Source organism: Ipomoea nil, unplaced genomic scaffold, assembly GCF_001879475.1.
Source record: "Ipomoea nil cultivar Tokyo-kokei standard unplaced genomic scaffold, Asagao_1.1 scaffold3321, whole genome shotgun sequence".
NCBI lineage: Eukaryota > Viridiplantae > Streptophyta > Magnoliopsida > Solanales > Convolvulaceae > Ipomoea > Ipomoea nil.
Window position 1 is genome coordinate 4,776,755 of NW_017619749.1, and position 23,586 is coordinate 4,800,340.

At 32.3% G+C, this 23,586-nt stretch overlaps 2 protein-coding genes across 2 annotated transcripts; one reads left to right on the forward strand and one right to left on the reverse strand.

Annotated features, from left to right (window-relative positions):
- Positions 1 to 15,974: 15,974 nt before the first annotated feature.
- On the reverse strand, positions 15,975 to 18,351 carry LOC109170632. Its single transcript, XM_019319831.1, has 2 exons — positions 17,986 to 18,351; positions 15,975 to 17,766 (listed from the first exon to the last, which is right to left on the reverse strand). The coding sequence occupies exon 2, from the start codon at positions 17,623 to 17,625 to the stop codon at positions 16,297 to 16,299; it is 1,329 nt and encodes a 442-aa protein (XP_019175376.1). The 5' UTR covers positions 17,626 to 17,766; positions 17,986 to 18,351; the 3' UTR covers positions 15,975 to 16,296.
- A 3,874-nt stretch (positions 18,352 to 22,225) lies between these two features.
- On the forward strand, positions 22,226 to 22,999 carry LOC109169829. The gene has a single exon (XM_019318720.1). It carries the CDS (start codon positions 22,226 to 22,228, stop codon positions 22,997 to 22,999), a length of 774 nt encoding a protein of 257 aa, XP_019174265.1.
- Positions 23,000 to 23,586: the final 587 nt, after the last annotated feature.

The window sequence follows — 23,586 nt, forward strand, 5'->3', positions numbered from 1 at the left end:
GTTGGTTGAGAAGAATATTAATTGGGCGAGGAAATTGAGAATATAATGCAGACACGTAGGTGAAGAGGAGGCAACTGTGAGGATGACTATTTTGGAGCTTTACAAATATGGTTATCCTGAGTTGTTCCAATTTTTTTGCCGCAACTGGAACTATGAAATCGAAAGCTCTGTATTTTTTTATTTTTTTTTTATTTTGCAATTATTTTTTTTTTTTTAAAAAAAAGAAAAAAAAAAAGGGTGGTATCCATTAGTTCAATACAGCAGTCAGATGTAGGTCATATCATTAGGCAAAACCATTTATGAATTGGAGTAAATGGTGTCAATTTCTGTTAGGTTGCAACCTACCCTAATAAAAGGGTACACAATTCTCATTACTCTAATTCTATTTCATTTTAATTAATTTTTATTGTAAACTAATTTCCATATTTAAAATTTGTACTCCGTATAATATCTCGATCAATTAGACACATAAACTTTGAGTTTGGATTATGAGGCAACCCAATATATAATAAGTGCAAGGCCGCTAAGGACCTCCTAACCCAAGAACTAAGGGTCTAATCGAGAATAAGAAATGGGGTAAGTAAGAGGAGGCGGTGTGAATAATGATGGAGATCGAATTAAAAATTCACAAGCTTAGATGGAGTTTGAGGGCACATACAATTATATATCTAGATTTTAAAGAGTTGGGTGAAGAAGATTTTAAAGAGTCTCTATATCATAATGAAACTAGGGGTATGTAATAAGCTATAAATAGGAACATGCCTCCATAGTAGGTAATTCATGTTCATCGCATTCTCCATTACCGACTCCAAGGCAATAGCTACCATGCATGATGTCATTTACATCTTATTTAATTTTTATGTTTCATTATATTGCTTATTTGCACCTATTCTCGAGACTAATTCATTGATTTCACATAATCCAAAAATCCTAAATTTTTCATTCTCAAAAAAAAAATTAAAAATTGATTGTGAACCGGAATCATATCAAACCTTGTATGTTCTTCTATTTCAATTCATATAATACCAGTTTAATATAAATTAAACCATAGTCCCAACTTCTTCTTTTTTTTTTCTTTTTCTTTTTCTTTTTTTAAATTTTAGGGATTGATACTATGACAATTAATCTAACGTTAACCTATAGTCTAGCTAGATAGGTATTTGATCACAAGATTTTGGACAGTACAATATTTATATTAATATGTACCCAAGTAAATTATATATTATAACAGCCAGCTAATTAAAATGAAATGGGTAATCAAGCAGGTTAATTGTTTGCAGGATAACGTATGCAAGAAGAAATGATTCAATTAATATATGTTGCTTAAGGGATCACAATGTTATCCACAAGCATATTATAATCATAATAAATAATAGAAACAAAAAAATAAATTAATAAAAACAGAAATACATGATACTAGTTTGAAATTTATCATATTTGAATAATATATAAGCTTCTTCTCTCAAAAAGTTGAACCCCAACCCCAGTCTGACAGAGCATTTGGAAGGATGTAAATTACGGTGACTCAATGACTCAACAGACATAGCCAAATGCTGGTGCCCACAAGGTATCTGTCCACTTTAGATATAATCTATCCCCACACTGTCGTCGTCAATGTTGGAATCAGAGCCGGTTTTTAGATTTTTGTGGCCCTGTTCGGGTAAATAAATGAGGCCCAACCAAAATCAAAATCTTTAAAACTAATACCTTAATTTTTTCTAATCTATACTATTCTAATCCGATATCAACCAAGGAAAAGCATATTTGGGGAGACCGTTTCTCTCTAATGTAGAAACGGTCCCCCATATCCGTTTTTGCTCACACAAAAAGTTTCAGTAGTGTTCTGCATTGATACGTATTCACACGTATTTGAATAAATATTTAGCAAATTTTGAAAGGATTAAAGAAATAGTAACAATTTTATTATCTAAATATATAATAAAAAAAGTTATCCGTACATCGCATGTGCATTGCACGCGCACTGCACACATAACTGGGCAATTATTTGCTCGAATTTAAGCAAGGATAACATCAAAAAACATAATCAATAAACTCATTTCATCAACTGCACAATATAATATTCGTTGTTATAATTTATATATGTATATTCATCAAAATATTCTTAAAGATTATAACAAATCTATTCCATGCAACGCACGGATAAAAATACTAATAATAATAATAATAATAATAATAATAATAATAATAATAATAATAATAATAATAATAATAATAATAAGGTGATAAAATGTTACTGTGCGCAAAGAAAAAGCCAAAAGGCATATTATGAAATAAATTACAATTATAATAATAATAATAATAATAATAATAATAATAATATAAATTACAATTATAACAATAATAATAGTGTGCACAAGTTTTGAACCTTAAATCTCCAAGTTAAAATACAATAACACATACTCCTACCATTTCTTCATAAAACATTTTAAGTTTAATTGAAAACTTTTAAATTTTATTTCGAAATTAACTAGGTAAAAATAAAATATTTGACCTTTAAAATTTGGGACGCCTCTAAAATTTGAGATCTTGTGTGATAACCCATCTTACACAGCCTAAAATTCGGCTCTGGTTGGAATAATAAATAAACTATGCATAGCAAAGGAAGTCATAAAGTAGATATTTTAATTTTGAAGATAGAAATAAAAATAGAGAGGAGAGGCGCCTGGTTTGCGTATGATTGCAAATAACTCAAAGACCCTCCTAGTGAATTATAGAGTCAAAAAAATACCAAGCTTAGGGACCAACCAATAAATAATGCCAAAAGGGTGGACCCAACCAATCAATAACATATTAAATGCATTTCAACAATAATTACACTCATCCCAATCACATATAAATCTTTCTTTCTAATATTATCATTGACGTGCATGAATCAAACAAGAAACAACCTTGGAGTGTAAAGGAATCCATTATGTTACATTACCCACGGTTTCTCATTAATACCAATTCAACCACATTTAACTTTGTATTATAAATTTATATTGTTCATTAGCATGATTAATCATCACTTTTATATACTTTAATCACACACATAAGTTTGATATTTACCAAACTACTTTTCTTTTTGTAATTTTGATTTATAAAACAATTTCATCTTTTACATACGGTATTATTATCTGCACCCTGCAGAGTGAGATTGATCTAATCAAATCTTAACTACTTCAAAAATAACTTTTTTAATACAGGTGTTGCTACATTTTGGCCACATATTTATGTGGCTGAAATTAACCTTTTTCACTTGAATTTGGGTAAAGTAACAAACTTTTTAACAGTGAAAGAATGGTTGGTAGATGATCAAAGGCCCTAAGAGTGATGTGAGAAGAGATTAATGATGCACGTGGGTCATCTTTGTCAACGAATAACAACTAAATTAATTGAATTATTTCATTCTGGTAAAGCTAGCTAGGCCAGGGTAAAAAATAAAATTACCAAGGGAGGGGGAGAAGGGCAAAAAGGTAAAAAGAGGATGAGGGTGGGGTGCATAAGCAAGGTAGGTAAACATCAAGAGGCAAAACGGGCACGGTTTATATTGTCTGCATGTATGAATCTGGAGAGAGAAACAGGTGAATGGTAGTACGTAATTGATGATGAGAAGACTAGTCGAGATCACATTTTATTATTTGTATTATTTTTTTTTCATTTCTCTCTCTATCTCTCTATCTCTACCGGAATATTATTCCCACACGATATACAAATGTTCAGATATAGATATGTATAGAGAAGCGTATACATGAGATCCGTGTATAATTTGTAGTATAAACTATGTACATACATTACTTTTCTTAAACATCATTTTTTGTTCGTCTGTTTTAATTTATGCCTTTTGCTTCGCTGGATGGCTCTCTCTTCCCATGTTTTCCACTTTCTTGCTTCACCACCCCAACATCTACTTATTCTCTCTCTATATCTATTTTTCTTGGATGACGAGAGATACCCACAATTATTATCCGAAAATGTGCAGTAGATAAATCCCACTTTATGACTCTAACCAACTAAGTCAATAATATTATTTTGATTTGTGTCACAGGTCCTATCCGTCTCCATCAATAATATTATTTTGATTTGTGTCACGACTCGTTATATTTATCTTTCGAAAACCTTAACTTTCATTAGTATTTTGGTAAAAACTAAAAATTTTTGTACAGATAGGGGACGATATAAATGGAGGTTGTAGATGGAAAACGGGAACAAGATCAATATTAAGATAAATGATTAGAAAATGTAATAACACAACAGAATTTAAAAGTTAGAACGATACTATTTACAAGCGTAAACAAGACGGACCGGAATGACTAGTTGTGTATACCACTGATGAGCTAAAATCCAATTTTATGTATTACATACTTCTGATTGTGTGTATTTTACCAGGACATGGATGTGATATAGATTATAGCTGCCTAGGAAAAGTTGACATATATTTTGTTAGTACTATTGTGGAGTATAGGCATAGGTGCGCCATTTTCTACAGCTCAAATATGTTGTCCTGTACAAGATAAATATTCTGAGGCTGTAAGATAGCCATAAGCCATGGAGGATAACATTAATGAATTTGCAGATTTAATTAACTAAATTTTGTTTAGTTGTATTATTAATTATTAAAAATAAATAAATAAATCGAAACGATGTATATCTGATCTCTGATCACTGTTGAAATGATGCAACATGTCACAATTAATTTTATCTAACACAGAATGACACAAGTTGTCAGCAGACTTAGATTGTTAATTATTGTAACATAAATAATTAATTAAATACTGGCACAAGTAAAATGGTATGAGTTGGATTGAGATAATACGTCAACGTCGGAAACATTAAGAAATCATATAAATTAAATTTCGATCCTACGACAATATGAACAGTTGGGAATTCAAACCTCAAGATATTCAAGGTAATATGTAATGTAATTTGTTTTGTTTTTATCGATTGCGATCCCTAGATTGACGCTGTAAAATATTGTTAATAAAATAATTGCTTCCTAATTGTGTGTGATTAACGCAGTGTCAGTAGTTGATCGCACATACAACTTTCATTAAACATTTGTAAAATTAATTATTCTGTTCGACCTAATAAAATGAGAATTAATTTTAATTCAATTATTAGCCTCCCGCGGCATGCATCTACCAACATCATCCAATAGGGTTTTATTAATTTTTTTTTCTTTTGAAAATATTAATAAAAAATATATATTATTAAATAGTTATCCTACATGACACCAAGTTGCTCCCTTATGTGAGGGTTGTGGGTTCGAACTTCAATGGAAGCAATATTAACTCTTTGTGCATCATTTGGTTAAAAAAGTAGTTATGAACAGATACTACATTGTAATAGAGTAATATTCAAAATAATAATAATAATCGTACATACTTAAGAGTTGTTCCATCTCCTGGTAAATAAATTGGCTTACAGCCAATTAATGTTCAAAGTTGATACATCAAATCACTTGTTTAGGTACAAAACTTAGCTACCTAGGCAATATATCTTTTATTTAGATTTGTATTGATCTGGTTGGTAGGGGTTTCGCGCTTTTTTTTTTTTTAGTCACATTAAATTTAAACTAATTCAGAATTAAATTGTTGAATTCAGCTTATTTATAAGGAGTCTTCTCGATCATTATTAATAGATTTTCTAATTCGGTTTTTTAATTTATAAATCTTATATTCAGAATTAAATTGTTGAATTCAGCTTATTTATAAGGAGTCTTCTCGATCATTATTAATAGATTTTCTAATGCGGTTTTTTAATTTATAAATCTTATATTGACTAATACTAAGTTAAACAATATGAAAATTGAATTGTAAATAGTATTGAATTAAAGTAGTCTAGAACTTTTGCATGAGTCGGACTCTTATACCAATGTGTTTTGTCACAACTAATTAAAAGTTTGAGTTAGTTACGTTGTTGGATAATTTATATATTATATGCTCAAGTTCAAGTGCTCAACACATGTTTATTATTCTATTTTATATTTGTAATATATATTGAAGCGCATGCAGCTCGAATATGTATGATCGTAATGCCCCTATTAGAGGCAACCCCAGCCAAGTTTATCAGGCAGTTGCTTGGTAACCATAAGATTTTAAGTTTGACTCTTTATAGGAGTTGCCTATTAATCTTATATATCAGTTTGAACCGATCAGTTATAGACGGGTTATTGAGTAGATGACAAACTTCTTTTCAATTAAATCATAAATTATTGAGATGTTGAACATTTAATGTAATTAAGAAATAGAGATTATATATGGTACTTTACTTTAGAGGTGCATGCATATATATTTGATTTGTTTGAAGAAACATATAACAATCATGAAAAGATACATAAACAAAGATTATTGGTTATTGATGGAGATTAGCTTATTAATTAGTTATAGATGAGAAGATGATGGGAATTGATGAAGCTAAGTAGTAATTTGGAAAACAGTGGAGATGGAAGGCAGGCAGGCAGGCACTTATGGTAGGGTAGGGTGGTGTGGGCGGTATAGTATATATGTATAACAACCATATATTCGAGCAAGCTGAGCTGAGCTGAGCTAGTTACAGTAGTGCATAAATGGATGGCAGAATGCAAATTAAAGGTGTAAGAGAATATATATAATATGGAGAAGCTAAGGGGTGTTGTAAGAATTGAAGTCTCTTAGCTTTGGAAATTAAAATAAATTAAAATGAAAATAGGCACCCATGGCCTAGACTCACTTTTTCAAAACATGCATGATTTTGTCTTTTTATTGCAAAAATGCTTTTATAATTCAAGTAAAGAGGAGCTTTCTCTTTTTAATCTCAGAATCTCTCATCACTACTCCCCAACAATAGCAATAAATATTGGTGTAAATTCAAATCATCACATAAAGCAGTGTTACCTAGCTTGCTTGCTACCTAGCTTGGCTTATGCTTATGCCGGAATACCTAAGATTTCAGATCGTATAATGCTTTCTTTTTAATTGGCCGCTATTCATAAACTCGAATCCAGCATCATATACTATCAAAATAAAAAATAAAAATAAAGTTATACTTTTGCTGCTAATTCTAACAATTGGTATCAGAGTAGGCCTGTGGTGCCAGCATCCAGACCAGACACTTTTTCTTTCATTTCATTTTACACCCATATATATATCATCAAAAGCCCATTAATTAAATTTACTGCCACAAAGACTACAGCCTCATCCATCATATCAACTCAACCAATGCATTCAGTGCAGATCAGTTGTATATATGTTTAGATGAAGCAGTGAAAAAAAGAAAAGGAAATTAAGATTGCAGAGGTGAGATTAGAAAACATTAATTGTGAGATCAGAATTGAATTGAAGGTGGATGGGGAGGGGGGTAAGCTAAAGCTAAGGGTGATGAAATGGACCAAAAATGAGCTGTCTGGATCTACAACTTTGTTGGCCCCATATGGAAAAGTTACATGTACACAAAGGTTTAATTGAACATGGTAGGCATGTGAATATAGACATAAACCATGTGTCATCCATGTGGATTAACCCTTTCAGTTTATCTGGCATTAGCTAAGCAACCACTACCAAATGCCAGGATTCTTCTATTCTCCATCTCTATTCTATTCTATTCTGTGGCTTCTAATTTTTCCCATTTTCATTACATTAATTAATTTAATTATTTCCTCAATTAACTTTTTAATTCTCATCTCTTTTCCAATTAACTCTTTTTATTTCACTCCGATCCTAAATGTTTTCAATATATAAATTTAATTTATATTCTAATTAACCGTACCCTCATCGATCAACCTTATATAATACTTCAGATCAGAACCAATGGCGGAGCAAGTGGATGGTCATTTGGCCCAGGGTTACGTTGAATTGGCTTCTAACATTTAATATCGATCAGAATAATCATAGTAATAAATAAAAATAGTTGAGTAAATTTGAATCCACATTTTTTTTATGGAGCCCCACCACATGAAGAATTTGTGACTCAGCCCTTCCCATCCATCATAACCATACATTAACACTCAGAATCAAATGGTTTTCAATGAATAAGAATTATTGAAGGTGCGTGGCATGTCAATTGGGTTTTACTTGCTACAACTTGTATGCATGCACATTTTTACTTAATAATAATAATAATAATGTATGCTTTTCATAATACACTTCTAGAATGTAGTTACCTTAAAATATACGAACAAGTGTTTTGTCACTCTTGAGGTCTTACCCAACACAAATAGAATTAGTCTTGATGTGGGATTATATTTCAATTGACGTACTAGTCCTCAAACCTATGGTCAGATTAGAACAATATAATTGAGCCATGGTAGTCGCCACATAGAGTTACACCCAATATAGTGATGAGTTCTTTGTGGGCATCATGCATTGGTTCTCCCACCTAAGAGGTCGTTGAGTTACCATAATTTATCATTTCACCATCCTATCAAATATGGGTCGGGTCCTTGGAGCGATGAAATTTTTGCTTTTGCAAGCAAACATTAAAAATTGAAAATAAATATATAATAATGCTATTGTGGACCAAATTTGATAGAAATTATTAATCACTAAGCTTCCTCATATATGCATGCATTAATATGTTTTTAAGATGATTCAAGAGAAGTTTGCCTCCTTAATGTCAAATTAAATTTATTTATTTACTACAATAAATACTGTGTTTTAATCAACTATTGAACTGATAGATTATTTTATTCTTAAGTGTATACATCTGACGATAATCTATGTTCGATAGCCATAAAAATCAAGATGGACTGGTCCCCCCACTTTTTAGATTTTTGGATAAATATTTACAAAATATTATAGTCTTTTAATTAATTCTAAAAATAAAAAGAAAATATTACCAAAAATGGAAACAAAGAATTATGACCTGTTTAGGAATATTGGTATGAGCAAATTAGTCCCGTGAGAATTTTCTTTAAGAATAATGAATATTTACCAAAACTCGTTATATATACTGTTTAAATATTGAAATATTAATTCGAATTAACTCATCAATAAGCACTATAATGATTAATGATGAATATGTGTTCAATTTAAATGTAATAATTGGGTGTTTGGTTGGAATGAATGAATTAGGGGAGAAAAGAATTGTAATTCGGTGGGAATAGAATGTGGAACAAAGTAGGAAATCAAATTACATTATTTAGTATTATTGGTAATGAAAATGAAAGAAATCATGATATAAAGACTAAAATGTCCTTGCGTAATTATATTAGATTTTAGTAATAATAATCAACAGTAAAAAAGTCATTTTCTTCCTTTTTCCATTTTCTTACCCTATTGAATTGCAATTCATATGGGGGGAAGGTATGAATTGTAATTTAATAAAATGAGTGATTTGCAATTTGGTGGAATTGCAATTTCCTCCAACCAAACACTGTAATTTTCATATGGCCAAAGAATTATATTGTAATTGAATTGCAACTACATCCAACCAATCAAACAACCCATAAATTTGCATCATAGACTCATATTATAATTTGCATAGTCTTTAAGGGTTCTGGGCTGGTCCTGATTAACCTCCTTTGTCGCCTAAGGTCACAAAGTGAGCTTCACTCAAAAACAAACTATTTGGATAGATGTTGCAGACTTTCTCGTAAATCATAGTTTTTTGGAGTTCTATAGATAAATTGTAATGTGATCTTGATATATATATTATGAATTAAATAACAAAACTTATTATTCACATTATTAGAATCTTTTTTTTTTTTAATCCAAAACTTTAATTTAGATATCCAAATCTGCAAATGGGCATAATTTATTTCAATTCTTTCCTCCATTATTTAACTTAACATATTGATTAAATTAAAAAAAAACCGTCAATTTTACTTTAAATGATGTATTTTAATGCTTTACGAGTTCTTCAAAGTGTTTGACTAATTGACTTCTTGTATATTGGTTACTATAACAGCCTTATCGGGGCTTGCCCAATTAGAACCAAATTCGATATGCTATATGTAGCTGCAAGCGAATTAAGTAAAGCTATTAACTTTTCGATTTTTAAATTGGTAAAGCACTTGAGGTGTATTTGGGGCATCATTAATTCATCCATTTATGTTTAATAAGTAGAAGCTTTAGGGAGTAAAAAGAAAATAATAAAGAAAGATGGAGTGATTAGCAAGATATGATACAGAAGCATGTGGACACTTAATTACACACCAATATGGCTCACAAAGACAAGCTTTAAAAACACACCCGAAAAGATGTTGATTAAATATGCTTTTATTTACCCAAGCAATGCAACATGTGAACGTGCTTAAATCATCATAATCCACATGCCCACTCTAATTAACACTGTTCCATTCTTGTGTTCCCAATCCCACCACGCATCTATTTTCCTCCTTAATTACCCAAACCATTCATATTCATTTTATTTTTTCCCTTTTAATTTATTTTTTATCATTATTAGCAAAAATTTATTAATTTTTAATAGATTCAATCAATTCATGACACGAAAATGAACAATTAATTCACTTTTGGGAGATATGTCTATTCTCTTTCTTTCTTTTTCTTTTGCACCTCAGCCTTAAAAATTAGTAATTTTTTGGGGTTAATTCTACCAAAGTCAATTGTCTTTGGTGGCAATTCCAAATTTAGTTCAAGACTATCATTTTTTGGACATTTTTAGTCATTCTTATGACTTTTTCTATTTTTAGTAAGAGCATTTTTGTCTCTTCATATTTTTCTTTTGTTATTTTTTCAGTTGCAACCGGTTTAATTGGTTTAGAACTTTACTAAAAACCGGTTGAAAAATATGATTACTAAAAATCAGAGTTTACCTAAGTTCTAAACCAATTAAATGGATTGAAACCAGAAAAATAACAAAAGAAAAATATGAAGAGACAAAAATACCCTTACTAAAAATAGAGAAAGTCATGAGAAGGACTAAAAGTGTCCAAAAAATAATAGTCTGGGACGTAAAATGATAAAAATGATAGTCTGGGACTAAATTTGAAATTACCACCAAAGACAAGGGACCTCTAGTGAAATTAACTTTTTTTTTGGTACTACAAGGAAGACATTTTTTTTTTTGGTGAAATAATAGGTTTTTTCGGTCAAGATATACTTAGATTCTATACACCAAGACTAATCATGTTCGAAGGGTGGCAAAAACGCATAGTACTCTCGCATTAATTTTAAGGTAGTTGCATTCTCAGGACTCAAATTCAAGACTTATAGTTACATTGGAAGAAATTCACGAAATATGCCCATAAGGGAAAGCAAAATTGATCAAGAACTATATGCCTTGAGAATGTCTTAAAAGGAAAAGATAGTGATTAATGTCATCATTATTGAGTTAATTATTACTTAATCAATCAAGAATGGAAGTTGTGATTGGCCCTAAAGAGATTCCAGAAAGACTTTCTTGGAATTGTTTTCCCATTATTATTGGCCTTACTATTACTATATCTAAAAATAAAAGGAAAAACGGAAAGAATTATTTATTAAAAAATTAAAAAGAAAGTAAAATTAAAATTACAAGTGGGGGAAGTAGAAGTGAGGCCCATGAAAATGAAAGTGCAAGCCACGAGTCACTGTTAATGGGCCCAGCAATGGACCACAGAGAAAGGCCACTTCAAAAAGCCCACATTCAGCCTCAGCCTACTGTGCAAAAACCGAATGTTGAAAGTCTCCCCCAAATTATATCCTAATTTGGAACCCACCGAGCATGTGCTGTTTATTATATTTAAAATTAACCCGTCCTTCAAAAGATTGAATCTTCAATCCCAAAAGTTCCCACATCTTGATCCGACAGAATATTTAGAATGATGTAACTTACGGTGACTCAATGGTTCAGCAAACACGACTAAATGTTGACACGCACAAGGTAAAATGAACCCCTTTATCTCGCACGAATGAAATACTAAAATAATTCATAATTTAATCTCGTAAAATAAAGTCTCTAGTTTTTTTTTAATCTTTTTTATATAGAGTTCAACAATAAATCAGTTCAAAGATAAATTATATAAATTGATGTGATTACTGAATACTGATTTGATCATTGACTAAAATGCCTCGAAAAATCAACGGTATATTGTTCATGATAATTCAACTAAATATTCATTGCGTCCCATACATGTTGACTGGTTCAGTACAACCCATAATATAGCAATTGAAAAATGTCTCACATATATGACAGCCAACAACTGGGAAAAAGAAGAGAGAGTGTGAAAGTGTAACGTTACTCTCAGATCCCACTCTGCCGTTTTTTTTTTTTTTTTTACGTTTTTATTTTATTACGTCCACTTCCATGTGATGTAAGAGAGGCACTTCTTATGGATAAGCTTTTTGTTTGCAATTTTAGGCCCTTTTTTGCATTTTTTTTTCCATCAAACCTCTTGTGCCAACTTTCATCAATTGGGATTTTGAAATGACATACATATTTATATCCCAATTTAAGAATTGTTTGCATTCGGAACTCGTTTGTCAATACGAAATGACTTAACCCGTCATTACAAAGATGTACGAGACTAATATTGTTTGGGCTCGATAAGATTTCAATGATGAAAAAAATATTTTTAAATAAATATTTAAATTGACTTTTACTTGAAGTCTTAAAAGCACACACATGAGTAAGAGTCTATCCTCCTATCTTATAGTTGTATTAGAGCAAGCCAAACAGTTAAAAATAAATGTCAGATATTTTTCATCAACAAGGAGAGAAGGGAAGGGAGGGTGGGGGGCCTGGCAAAATTTAATAAATAAATAAAATTGATGACCAGCAATGGCCATTTTTTTTTTCTTCAAGACCCACAAAAAATCCCTCAATTATCTAAGAGCAAACCCAACTTTGGTCTGACATGTGCGCCTAATGTGCACCTACAACGTCAATTTCTTTTTGCAGGAGTTCAATTTTCTTCTCTCTGCTCTCACCTCTCTCTCTCCTACCTTCTCTCCCCTCCACTGGCAAATTTCCTGTAGACCATAAATAAAAAGTATATTTATTAATATACTAAATGTACATTATCTATATACTTGATGTACATCATTTGATAATATATTAAATAATGAACTTTCAATACACAAATAATGTATCTATAGTATATTAAAATTGTACATTTTATTCATGGTTTATGATGATTGCCCTCCACCTCACCAAGAAAAAAAAAAAATCACAAAAATCCCACTAAAATGACTATTGGGGTTGTTCTTAGTAGCCCATTGACAGTACCAACTATCTCAAGTTGGTGGGTTATGTTTAGTTGTTTTAGTACTGCAATGGTTAATAGCATTAATGTATTCAAGAATTGAGTTTGAAATGAAGTGATGGCAATCTATTACTCATCTGTTCAGCAATTTAATCAAAACTGATGAATGGCAAGTGTTGGCAAGAAAACAAGAAAGATGAATATTTGAAAAACAGAAAGGTGAGAGTACTGTGGGCATACCCAGGCAATGTCCCCATAAAGAGAAGCACCAAATTCTGTATCCTACCCAGCAGCCATGTTCAACAATGTACTAAGCTTCAGTTGCAATCAAATGTACATGACAAGTTCAAGATAATAGGACCTTCACAAATTGAAACCACATAGGATGCTACACACAACAGTGTACCACGCCCGGGCAACACTTTGGGAAACAGAAACGTCTCGACTTATTCCCCAGCTAGCTGGGACGGGATCTAAACGTACCTTTGGTCCTGCTTTCTGCTTTGCCATTCGGTTAGTAGCATCAGACATCAGATAGTTATACCTTTCAGCCATCATAAGTTAGTATCTGAGGATTTCAAGATGTAACCTGAGATAATGTCAGAAGACTAAATCAATTGATGGTTATCTTAACAGAGAGGTGGTAACAAATAACCTGTCACAATAATTCGGCATTGCAAGGTTTATGTTTCACTCGGAAAACAAGAATAAGGAATAGCCATGTAAAATGAAGGATTCACTATAGCATGAAGCAATTAAGTGTTGTGTGGGGGCACACAGTTAAAAATTTAAAATGCACAGTGGAGTATGCTCACCTGAAACACAGTAGTCCTGGCAACCTACTCATTTATAATGCTATGCATTAATGTGTAATGGCATGATTACATAGTTACAGACCTGACAATTTCAGAGCTACTCAAACCAAATTATTTCGCGAAACAAGTACATATACATGGCTGGTCTATCTGTGTGATAAATTAGTGGTCCTTTTGAGATGGTTACCACACCAAAAGTATTAGTCACACAAATATCTACATCAGTAAAAAAACATTCTTCTGAAAACTGAAACCCCGTAAGGGTGTGAATGGTCATTTTCTAATTCAGGCAGTAAGGGATGAAATTTGGAGTATTGTAAATGATTTTGAAGAATAAATTTGAAACTCAGGTTAACTGGATAGTACAGAATGCTAGCATTTTGGTGGTATAGTATTAGTCTGTTAATCCGGTTTAGTTCAAGAACCATATTTCACTGTTTTAACTTCTGAAACTATTCCCAGTGAATTTAGGCACAAAAACTAAGTTTGAAAAGTCCATAAATTCCAATAGAGGAGGTGAATCCCAAGGTTGTACATGAAAATAATCCAATTAGAAAAAGATTCTGACCTATTAAGTGGCAAAGCAGCATTTCAGTTATTCGTATACTAAATTATGTGGCTTTTTGCTGCCTTAAAGCATTTAGATTTGATAAAGATATTCATATAACAAACATAAGATATGACAAATACATTTAAAAAGGAGAAAAGGAGGCATTAAGACAAATAAAAAGATATAATCACAGTCCATTAAGTGTTCTTCATTTCAGGTAAAGGATAACATCTTAGTTGTTAGCTTCACGTGTAAATCTGAACACAATCTCTGCAGCGTAAAAGGCATACTAAGAATTTTACACCAATAAGCAAGAATACAGTGTATAAAAAAATGCAGTACAAAGGAACCTTTGGGAATCTACTAATACAAGAACTCAAGTTTTCTCAAATTTGATCAACAGAGAACACTTTTTCCCCTCTGGTAAAGCAGAGGCATGCTTGTCAGTTGGTCATTCAACTATGCTCATTACGGAAGGCAACCAATACTTATCTCCTAGTGACTCGACATGATGACTAAATAAATCTCAGAAATTTTTATTAGGCTGCAATTCTATGAACAAGGAGTGATGCAGACAGGGTAGGGTTTCACGAACACAAGCTTCATATTAAGATCCAAGGGTATACCATCTGGAAAGTCAGGTAGATGAACCTATCAGCTTGGCACCTAGCAAATCAAGAAAGTGAACCTAGAGGATAGACAACTTTTGGTGCACCCGATTAAATTTGGAGCATGCAATGCCTATATTAAACTAATTAATGTTAAGATCCAAATCAGTTTGTACTTTACTTTCAAAATCATGTTAAGAACCATAGAATAGTTCTGGAAGAAGAATCAGTTCACCAGTGCCTGAAAGATATTCAAGTACATAAATGTCATCAACAAGACAATAGGAGAAAGATTATTGAAAATGGTCATCAAATAGGTTATATTGAAGATATACCAAGCATAGCAAAGAGACGTACCTTATCTCTCAGGAAACAAGTTCCCAGTTCTACCACTGAATTATATTCACTTTCCAACTCACAGAGAGAGACCATTGATAATCTCAAAAATATCCATTAGTCAGCCAAATGTAATCAAGCAACTTCAGAGATCATACAACTTTGTATAAAACATTATTAAGCAGGCAGCTATATTTTTTAAAGCATTTATGCCACCTATAATCTCATATGGCATGCCCAGATCATCAGTATACCAAACATTACAGACTTTTGCAGATTTGCATCATTCCAGGTCTTCACATTCTTCTTTATAACTTGTTGCACCACATGTAGTAGATACAGTGAAACCTCTAAAGTTTATTGAATATGATGCTTCTGGAAAGCCCAAATGTGGCTTATTATTATTTCAGTATCCAATTATTTCCCTAATGAAAGCAAAAGGTAGTCAACAAACAAGAAGTAGATCAGAGAAGGTGCATTAAAAGGAAGATCAGAGAAGGTGCATTAAAAGCCAGTTAAGGAAAGCGCAAAAACAATTAGCATTAATTAGATCAGAGAAGGTGCATTAAAAGGAAAAAAAATGTTGACTCAAGAAATTTTTAAGCTAAATAATAAATTCCCAAAATTACAGCAGGAGATCACAAACTTGGGAAGAAAAGATAAATCCAGTTTCCAACACATAAAAATCTCCAATAAACACTATAAACAAAGCAGCTAAATAACAGCTTTTTACTCTGAATGCATTCAGCAAAAAGATGTGACCCTGAGCCATCCACAGAAGGAAAAAAAAAAAAAAAAAAAAAAAAAAAAAAAGGAAAATCTGCTGGACAAAGTCGTCCTCCCTCTGATAGAATTGTTGATTGGTTAACTATTGTCTGTAAGCATCTTTTTCCATTTCAACTCCATTGCCATGCGTTCATTCTCAAGTTTCATCCTCTCATTTTCCATCCTCATCATTTCCAACTCATGGTCTTTTTCCCTATTAAATCTTTGCCATTTGAGGCGCTCTTTCTCCAATTCCAACATCTGTACCTGAATATGTAACTTATGTTCTTCAAGCTGAAGAGTACGATGATCCAACCACTTCTTCTGTGAAGCACTTCCCCTCACACCATCAGATAATGATTGCATTGCATCTCCATTAGCATTTTGTGTCTGAAAACTGAAAGTCATGCTACAATCTTGGGAATTCAAGGAATTGCCAAGGTTAACATTTGGTTTTGCCCTCTTTCCAGAGCCCCCTGCAGGCACCACATACATCCTGTGATGAACATTAAAATTATGATTTTCTTCACACTGATCACGCTCATGCTCATCTAGCTCATCATCTTGATCATCCTCATCATTGTTATCCTGTTCGTGCCCCCTCACATCATTGTCATCGTGATCATCTCTACTTCTAAGAGCCAAGCGTAGTGAACGTTGCAAGTCAGGATCAGGAGGAAGATGTAAACGGTTCGCATTGTGGTAAGAACACATCTCTTCATAGTGCAAATGCTTAGAACTCAAGATTTTTCTAACTTCCTCCTTTGTTTTCTCTGATATGTGATCCAACAAATCCAAAAGTGTAGGATTCTCAACAACCTCACAAGAAGTTCCCCTCCCAAGAATCTCATTCAGTCTCTTGTACCTTTTGTTCAGATCATTGAACTTATCCTCACATTGTTGAGGGGAAACAAAATGACCCCTTTCAGCCATGACCTTCGATACCAACTTCCATTTCCCTTTTTTATGTAAATTAGAGCATTTTCTCCTTCCACTGTGTTCTGCAGCTGCCTCCTCGCCTATGTAAGAAACAGCAGTAATTAGCAACCTCACCATCTGGTCAGTCCATTTCACACGCTGCCACATGAGTGCCTTCTTCCCCCTATTCTGATCATTGTAGCCCTCAGCAGCATCCTCTGCAAAGCTAGGCTCCTCTTCGTCACTTGCAGATTTAACCCCCTCACCTCTGCCATAGTCACTCCAAGAAATATTCTTATTACAACCTTGTGGACCACCAATGGAGAGGGGAAAACTCTCATGAATTGGGGGGCGAACCATTGATCCTTGTCTAGGAAGAGAGTGATGCTGTTGATGAAGCCCAACCTGTTGGGGTTGATGATGATGAACCCTAATTGAACCTTGCAAATCCATATTTGTGTAAGAGCCATTGCCCGTCATCATATTCCCTGCTGATAAATTTCCTTCCATTCCTCAGCTAAAAACTATTTCTTTCCCTATACCCTAGTTCATAAGCACTAAACCCTTGTCCAAAAGGAAAACATTTACTTCAAAGAACCAGTTTTTGACTCCGCAATTCACGAAAACCGATCCATTTCACTTCACTATTCCCTGAGAACATAATAACCAATCTAAATAATCAATTCAAGCAATCCAACTATATAAGTAAAGATTATGCGCGTATCCGGCAATTAACTAAAATCCCACAGAAGGATTTGATTATGTTTACCATACAAGGATACCCATTAACACCAACAGCCTAAAATGCCCAAAAGCAACAATTTAAAACAAAAAATCAAATCTCAGTTGTCAGAAAAAACAAGAACTTACGCATGATTTTCAGCTGAGATTCCAGATTCCATAAGAAAGAAATCCGAGAGGCATCCCGAGTCGGGGACGACGCAGAGAGAAGAAGAAGGTGTTTGGTGTACAGTAGAATAGAAGGACAAAAAAGCAAAATTGGGAGACGCTGCAGATTCAATGTATGGGCGGAGGAATCAGCGGGACCCAATTGTGCGAAATTATCGTGTTCACCACACGCATCTCCCACAAATAGGCTAAAATGTGAAATGTGATTACACCAACTCACCAAGCCAACCAGCAAACAAAGAAAATACTGGATACTGGCCCCCAGCCTCAACTCTCAAGCAGTCAAGCATGGAATGGAATCACCTTTTTGCATACTTCTCTGCGTTCTTTCCCAAAATTTATGCCCACTGATAGAATAAAACCAAATAAATAATACTTCGGAGCACAGAATTCTCTCAATTTGCATTTTTTAAATAACCCGTCAGACGTCAGCCCATGCCCACCCTTTAATTACTACAAATTTTTGAAAAGTTCTTATATTATAAATTTAATTTATTTGATTTATAAGTAGAACACGGAAATTGATACACAATTATCTTAAAATAAATTATCAACATTTTTTAGTTCATGTTATAAGTCTAATTTTATTGATTCACTAATAGATAGATAAATGACAGAGTAGATAAGGTGTGATCAAGTTTAAACATACAAATATTTTTTGGTACTTCATGGGCAGTTTTAATTATTCTCGCAATTATAAGAATCGTGTAAAAACACATTGGCCATGTTTGGTAAAATGGCTGTTAGTGGATAGTTGTTAGCTGTTAGCTGATTGTGTTAATTAGAATGTATAAATAGTTGATAACATTAGTTGATTATAGAAAAGTGTTTGGTAAATTAACTGTTAGCTAATAGCTGTTTGGTATAATTTCTTTTCTCAAAACAGCTAATTGAAAAAGTTGTTTGGGGTAGCTTTTTTAATTTTAGCCTTTTGGAGTTGTAAAAAGTTAATTAACCAAACATTTATATTGATATTTTAACTAAATCAAATAATTAATAATGGTCAAATAAGTCAAAATTGGCCTATAGACCAATTTTTTACCAAATAGGGCCATTGTGAAAAATAATAGTTGATCCAATAAGAAATGTTCATAACCGAATAAAATAGTTAGCAATCAAAAAATGATAACTGAAAACTGTGAATATAACAAATATACTAAAATGAATACAGTTCATGAATCACATAATCAGTCTAATCAAACCATCACGGGACAATATGAATGAGTATAATAAGGAGAAAAGTATTAGAAACATGAATTCATTACTAAAAGTAATTTTATACGGAGTACAATTTATTCTAACTATGACCAAATTAGTCTCTCTAGCATTTAAAGGTAATCATGTATTATTAGTTTTTTATATGCCTATAACATCTAAACCCCGATTTAGAAAAATTAAATAATTTACAATACACTATAAATTACTTACTCTTCTCTCAGACATCTTAACTAAGTTACAACAAAGTTAGCCAGATTTTAATATAAATAATAAAAAAAAAACATATAATAAAACATAATTTAGCCGATAAAACACATGCATAACATTATTATGGTAATTTCATCAACTAATAATGCAAAAACTTCTCATCATAATTCTTATTAAGAATATCATTGTGAAAGTGAAAAGAATAAAAACAAACAAAAAATGCCTAAATAATTCATAACAACAATTTACAACCAAATATAAAATTATGAATCAAATTTATTTTCCTTCCAAATGCTCTGTCAGGTCGGTTGTGAGGGCCCTTAGGGTTGGGGTTCAACCTTTTTAAAGAATGAATCAAATTTGTTAGCATTCAGCTCTGCCATGACCAAAGCCATGAACAGAGGAGAATAAGCTTGCGCCCTATGAATTATCTTATACTCTTGTGTATTTTTCTGCTCCTTCCCCTCCCCCCCCCCCCCCCCCCCCTAGTTGCACTGCTCAAATCATCCAACTATTAGCATGTTTATCTTCTCAAAAGTTACTCTACTATAAATAATATATATATATATATATATATATATATATAAACAACTTATGTTGAGTTATTATTAACAACTTATGTTTATTATATTTTTATATTAAATTATTATTAACTACGGAGTATTTTGCTATAATTATAAGTTTATAACATTATTAATAATACAACAAAAATAATAATTATAAAATACTTAATACTAACACAACGATAATAATAAATTATTAAAAAATGAGTTAAGTAAATAACATAATATACTTATGCTCTTATACAATTATTTTAATAAGTTAATAATGAACAACTAATTTACCAAACATTTTCTATAACTAGCTGTCAACTTGTCAAATCAATTAACACAATCAGCTATTAGCTAACTGTCAATTGCCAAACACTCCCAGAATTGTGTTGGTGATATATCAAAGAGGATCCTCAAGACATAATGAGAGAGGATGCATGTAGTTATTTTATTTGTAACCGTTTGAATATTGTAACTCTAGTTAAGCTCAATGCATGGGCCTACCTTTTTGCTTTGGTTCTCTTTAGATTATTCACCTCTATAGCCACATTGATCTTGCTGGTGGCTGTAAACGCCACACTTATTGAATATTGTAACTCTAAAACAACTATTGTAAATACTATTTTTATTAATAGCAAGGAAAATATGTAGTTAGTATCCAAAATTCTATATGCACGAAGTAAATTTCGCTCCTATATAACACGTAGTTAAATGCTATTTTTATAACCTAAAAACAAGAAATTAAACAGTTTGAATAATTTTACATTCGTAGTTTTAAAGTTCCTGGCTACTCTAAGCTTTTCATTATTCAATATATATTATTGTTATATTGCATTCTATTCCACAATGTAAGTTTTAATCCAATATATGATTAGTGTTATATTTACACTAACAAATACCTCATCCATGAGTCAAAAAGAATAAAATATTAATTAAATAAAAAAAATGAATAGATATTTTTCATGTAAGTATGTGAGCATAAATTGCTTAAGAAAAAGTTTGGACCCAACAGTTTTGGTTCCAAACATCGAGGAACCAAACTCAAAATTGACCATATGGTCTCAATTCGATCAAATGTCGAATCTATAGTATCCAATTTAATTTGGAAGCTGGAAAAAGATACAATGACATTGGCAAATTATTTTGTGACTTAGGTCCACATTGCAAGATGATCCACAGTTAATTAATATGTCAAATTCATTATATATGATTGGACTAGATATGCATTGCTAATGAATATGGATGTAGATATTAAAAATAAAAATAAAAATAAAAATAAAAACAAATTGGCCTTTAGCAAATTAGATGTAGATTCACCTGAAATCTTCGCTCACTCTAATTATATATAAAGTCGACTATTTAAGAGATATAAAAGATAAAAGACACTTTTTTTTTTCCTTGTATTGTGATAAAATTAAACAAGAAGCGATTACAGACTTACAGATGCCTTTGAAATATGATAAGAAATACCCCAATACACTTAGAATACAACAATAGTGATATTTATTCAAATGAACCTGAAAGACATTAATTTGTAAAGCAATAGCGACAGATGCCCTCGAACAAATTAAAGGGATTGCAATATGCAACTGGATCACCACAAATGAACCTTAAAGATCCCGATGCCCCACAAAAAGAGGCCCAGTATATTTAATAGGTTGTTGTCTTCCCTCTGCAATGAATTCAAAGAAGGCAGGGAGGATACATACTGAGGGAAGAAAGAAATAAAAATCGTAGCCAACTATTGATGGTATCTGGTTATCATTTTAAATAGGTAGTCATATATTTGAATTATGATGGTGGAGATTAAATTTTTTGGACTAAAATATTTGAGAAAGTATAGAATAAATACAATATTGTAAAAAATTATGAGTATTTTAAAAAATGTTGTTGTGAACAGAATTATTATGCAAGTTATATTGGAGGATAACAAATGTGGGGCTAACTTGGATAATTCAACGAGTTTAGTATTAAAAATAAATATTTAATACATTAAAAATGAATTTGTATTAAAGGAATACGTAAAAATTAAATATAGATTGTAATATTAAGTAGGGAGTAAATAATTAGAGGAACAGTGTGGTCTAGCTGCAGCTATTCTAATAAACTTTTTTGTGGAGAGCAGTTTCTGATATCCTCAGCTCCCTACTACCGATAATCTAATAAGGAGGCCAGTTGAGATTGAGCCGAATTGCCCAATGTGCCGTGTGACGCATGAAAACGCCATGCATGCGTTAATACTGTGTGATTATTCTAGATTAGTATGGGAACTGTCGGGATTGCCTGTTACTAATATTTTTTCTGATTCATTGTCAACATGGCTTATGTGGATTTTTAATGTCTTGACAGAGGAACAGTGTGGTCTAGCTGCAGCTATTCTATACAATATTTGGAGTGCCCGAAATACTGCGGTATGGGAACATGCCCTCTCGAGACCAAATCAGACTTGGCGCCGGTCGGTGGCAGCCGTACAGGCCTATCGCCAATCACGGCCCACGGTCTCCGCATCACTGCTCGCCACGACAGCCGTAGCCGGTCCCGGCAGCGTCCCACGATGTTACGTCGATGCGGGATACAGACCACATACCGGGGAGGCGACTTATGGAGCAGTACTCATCTCACACCACGACGGTTTTATTGCAGCAGCAAGTGGAAAGATCCCCGGGGCTCTCTCCGCTACTATGGCCGAAGCGCTCGCTTGCAAGGAGGCACTATCTTGGCTTAAAAATCGGGATGTTACGGAGGTGGACATATTAACGGATTGCTTGGAATTTCGGAACTATCTACACTCAAGCCGTACGGCTAATTACTCCTACCTTGGGATCATCATCGACCAATGTAGGACGACTATATCGCTATTTGCAAAATGTTCTTTAAGTTATGTTTCTAGAAATTTAAATTTACATGCCCATACTTTAGCTTCGTTAGCTTTCGATCAGGAGCATTCTATGTACTGGGACTCTGTCCCTCCTGACTCTATCATTCACTTTATTCATTAATATACAGCATTATAAACCTTCAAAAAAGTAGGGAGTAAATAATTAGAGGAATTTAATATTTTGTGATTGTTGTTTGCGTGGAGCCCAAAAATATCTGAGGGCATAAATTATGGGGATAATTATGTCATGGACCCAAGTCTATCTTGTAAGCTGAATTCAGATTAAATACACAAGGGTCCTATTTAATAAATGGTTGTTAGCTGATAACTGTTAGTTATTAGTTGATTGGATTAATTAAAATGTATAACTAGTTGATAACATTAGCTAATTGTAGAAAGGTGTTTGGTAAATTAGTTGTTAGCTGCTATAATTTTCTTTCTCAAAAAGCTAATTAAAAATTTTGTTTTGAGCCGTTTTTTGAATTTTAGCATTTTAGAGTTACAAAAAGATAATTAACCAAACACTTATATTGATTTGTTAACCAAATTAAAAAATTAATAGTGATCAAATAAGTCAAAATTAACCTATAGGCTAACTATTTTATCAAACATGGCCAATTTATATACTATTGTAAACATCCAATAGGTAAATTGTGAGCATTTAGAATATAAAATTATAAATATTCAGTATGTAAATTGTGAACATTT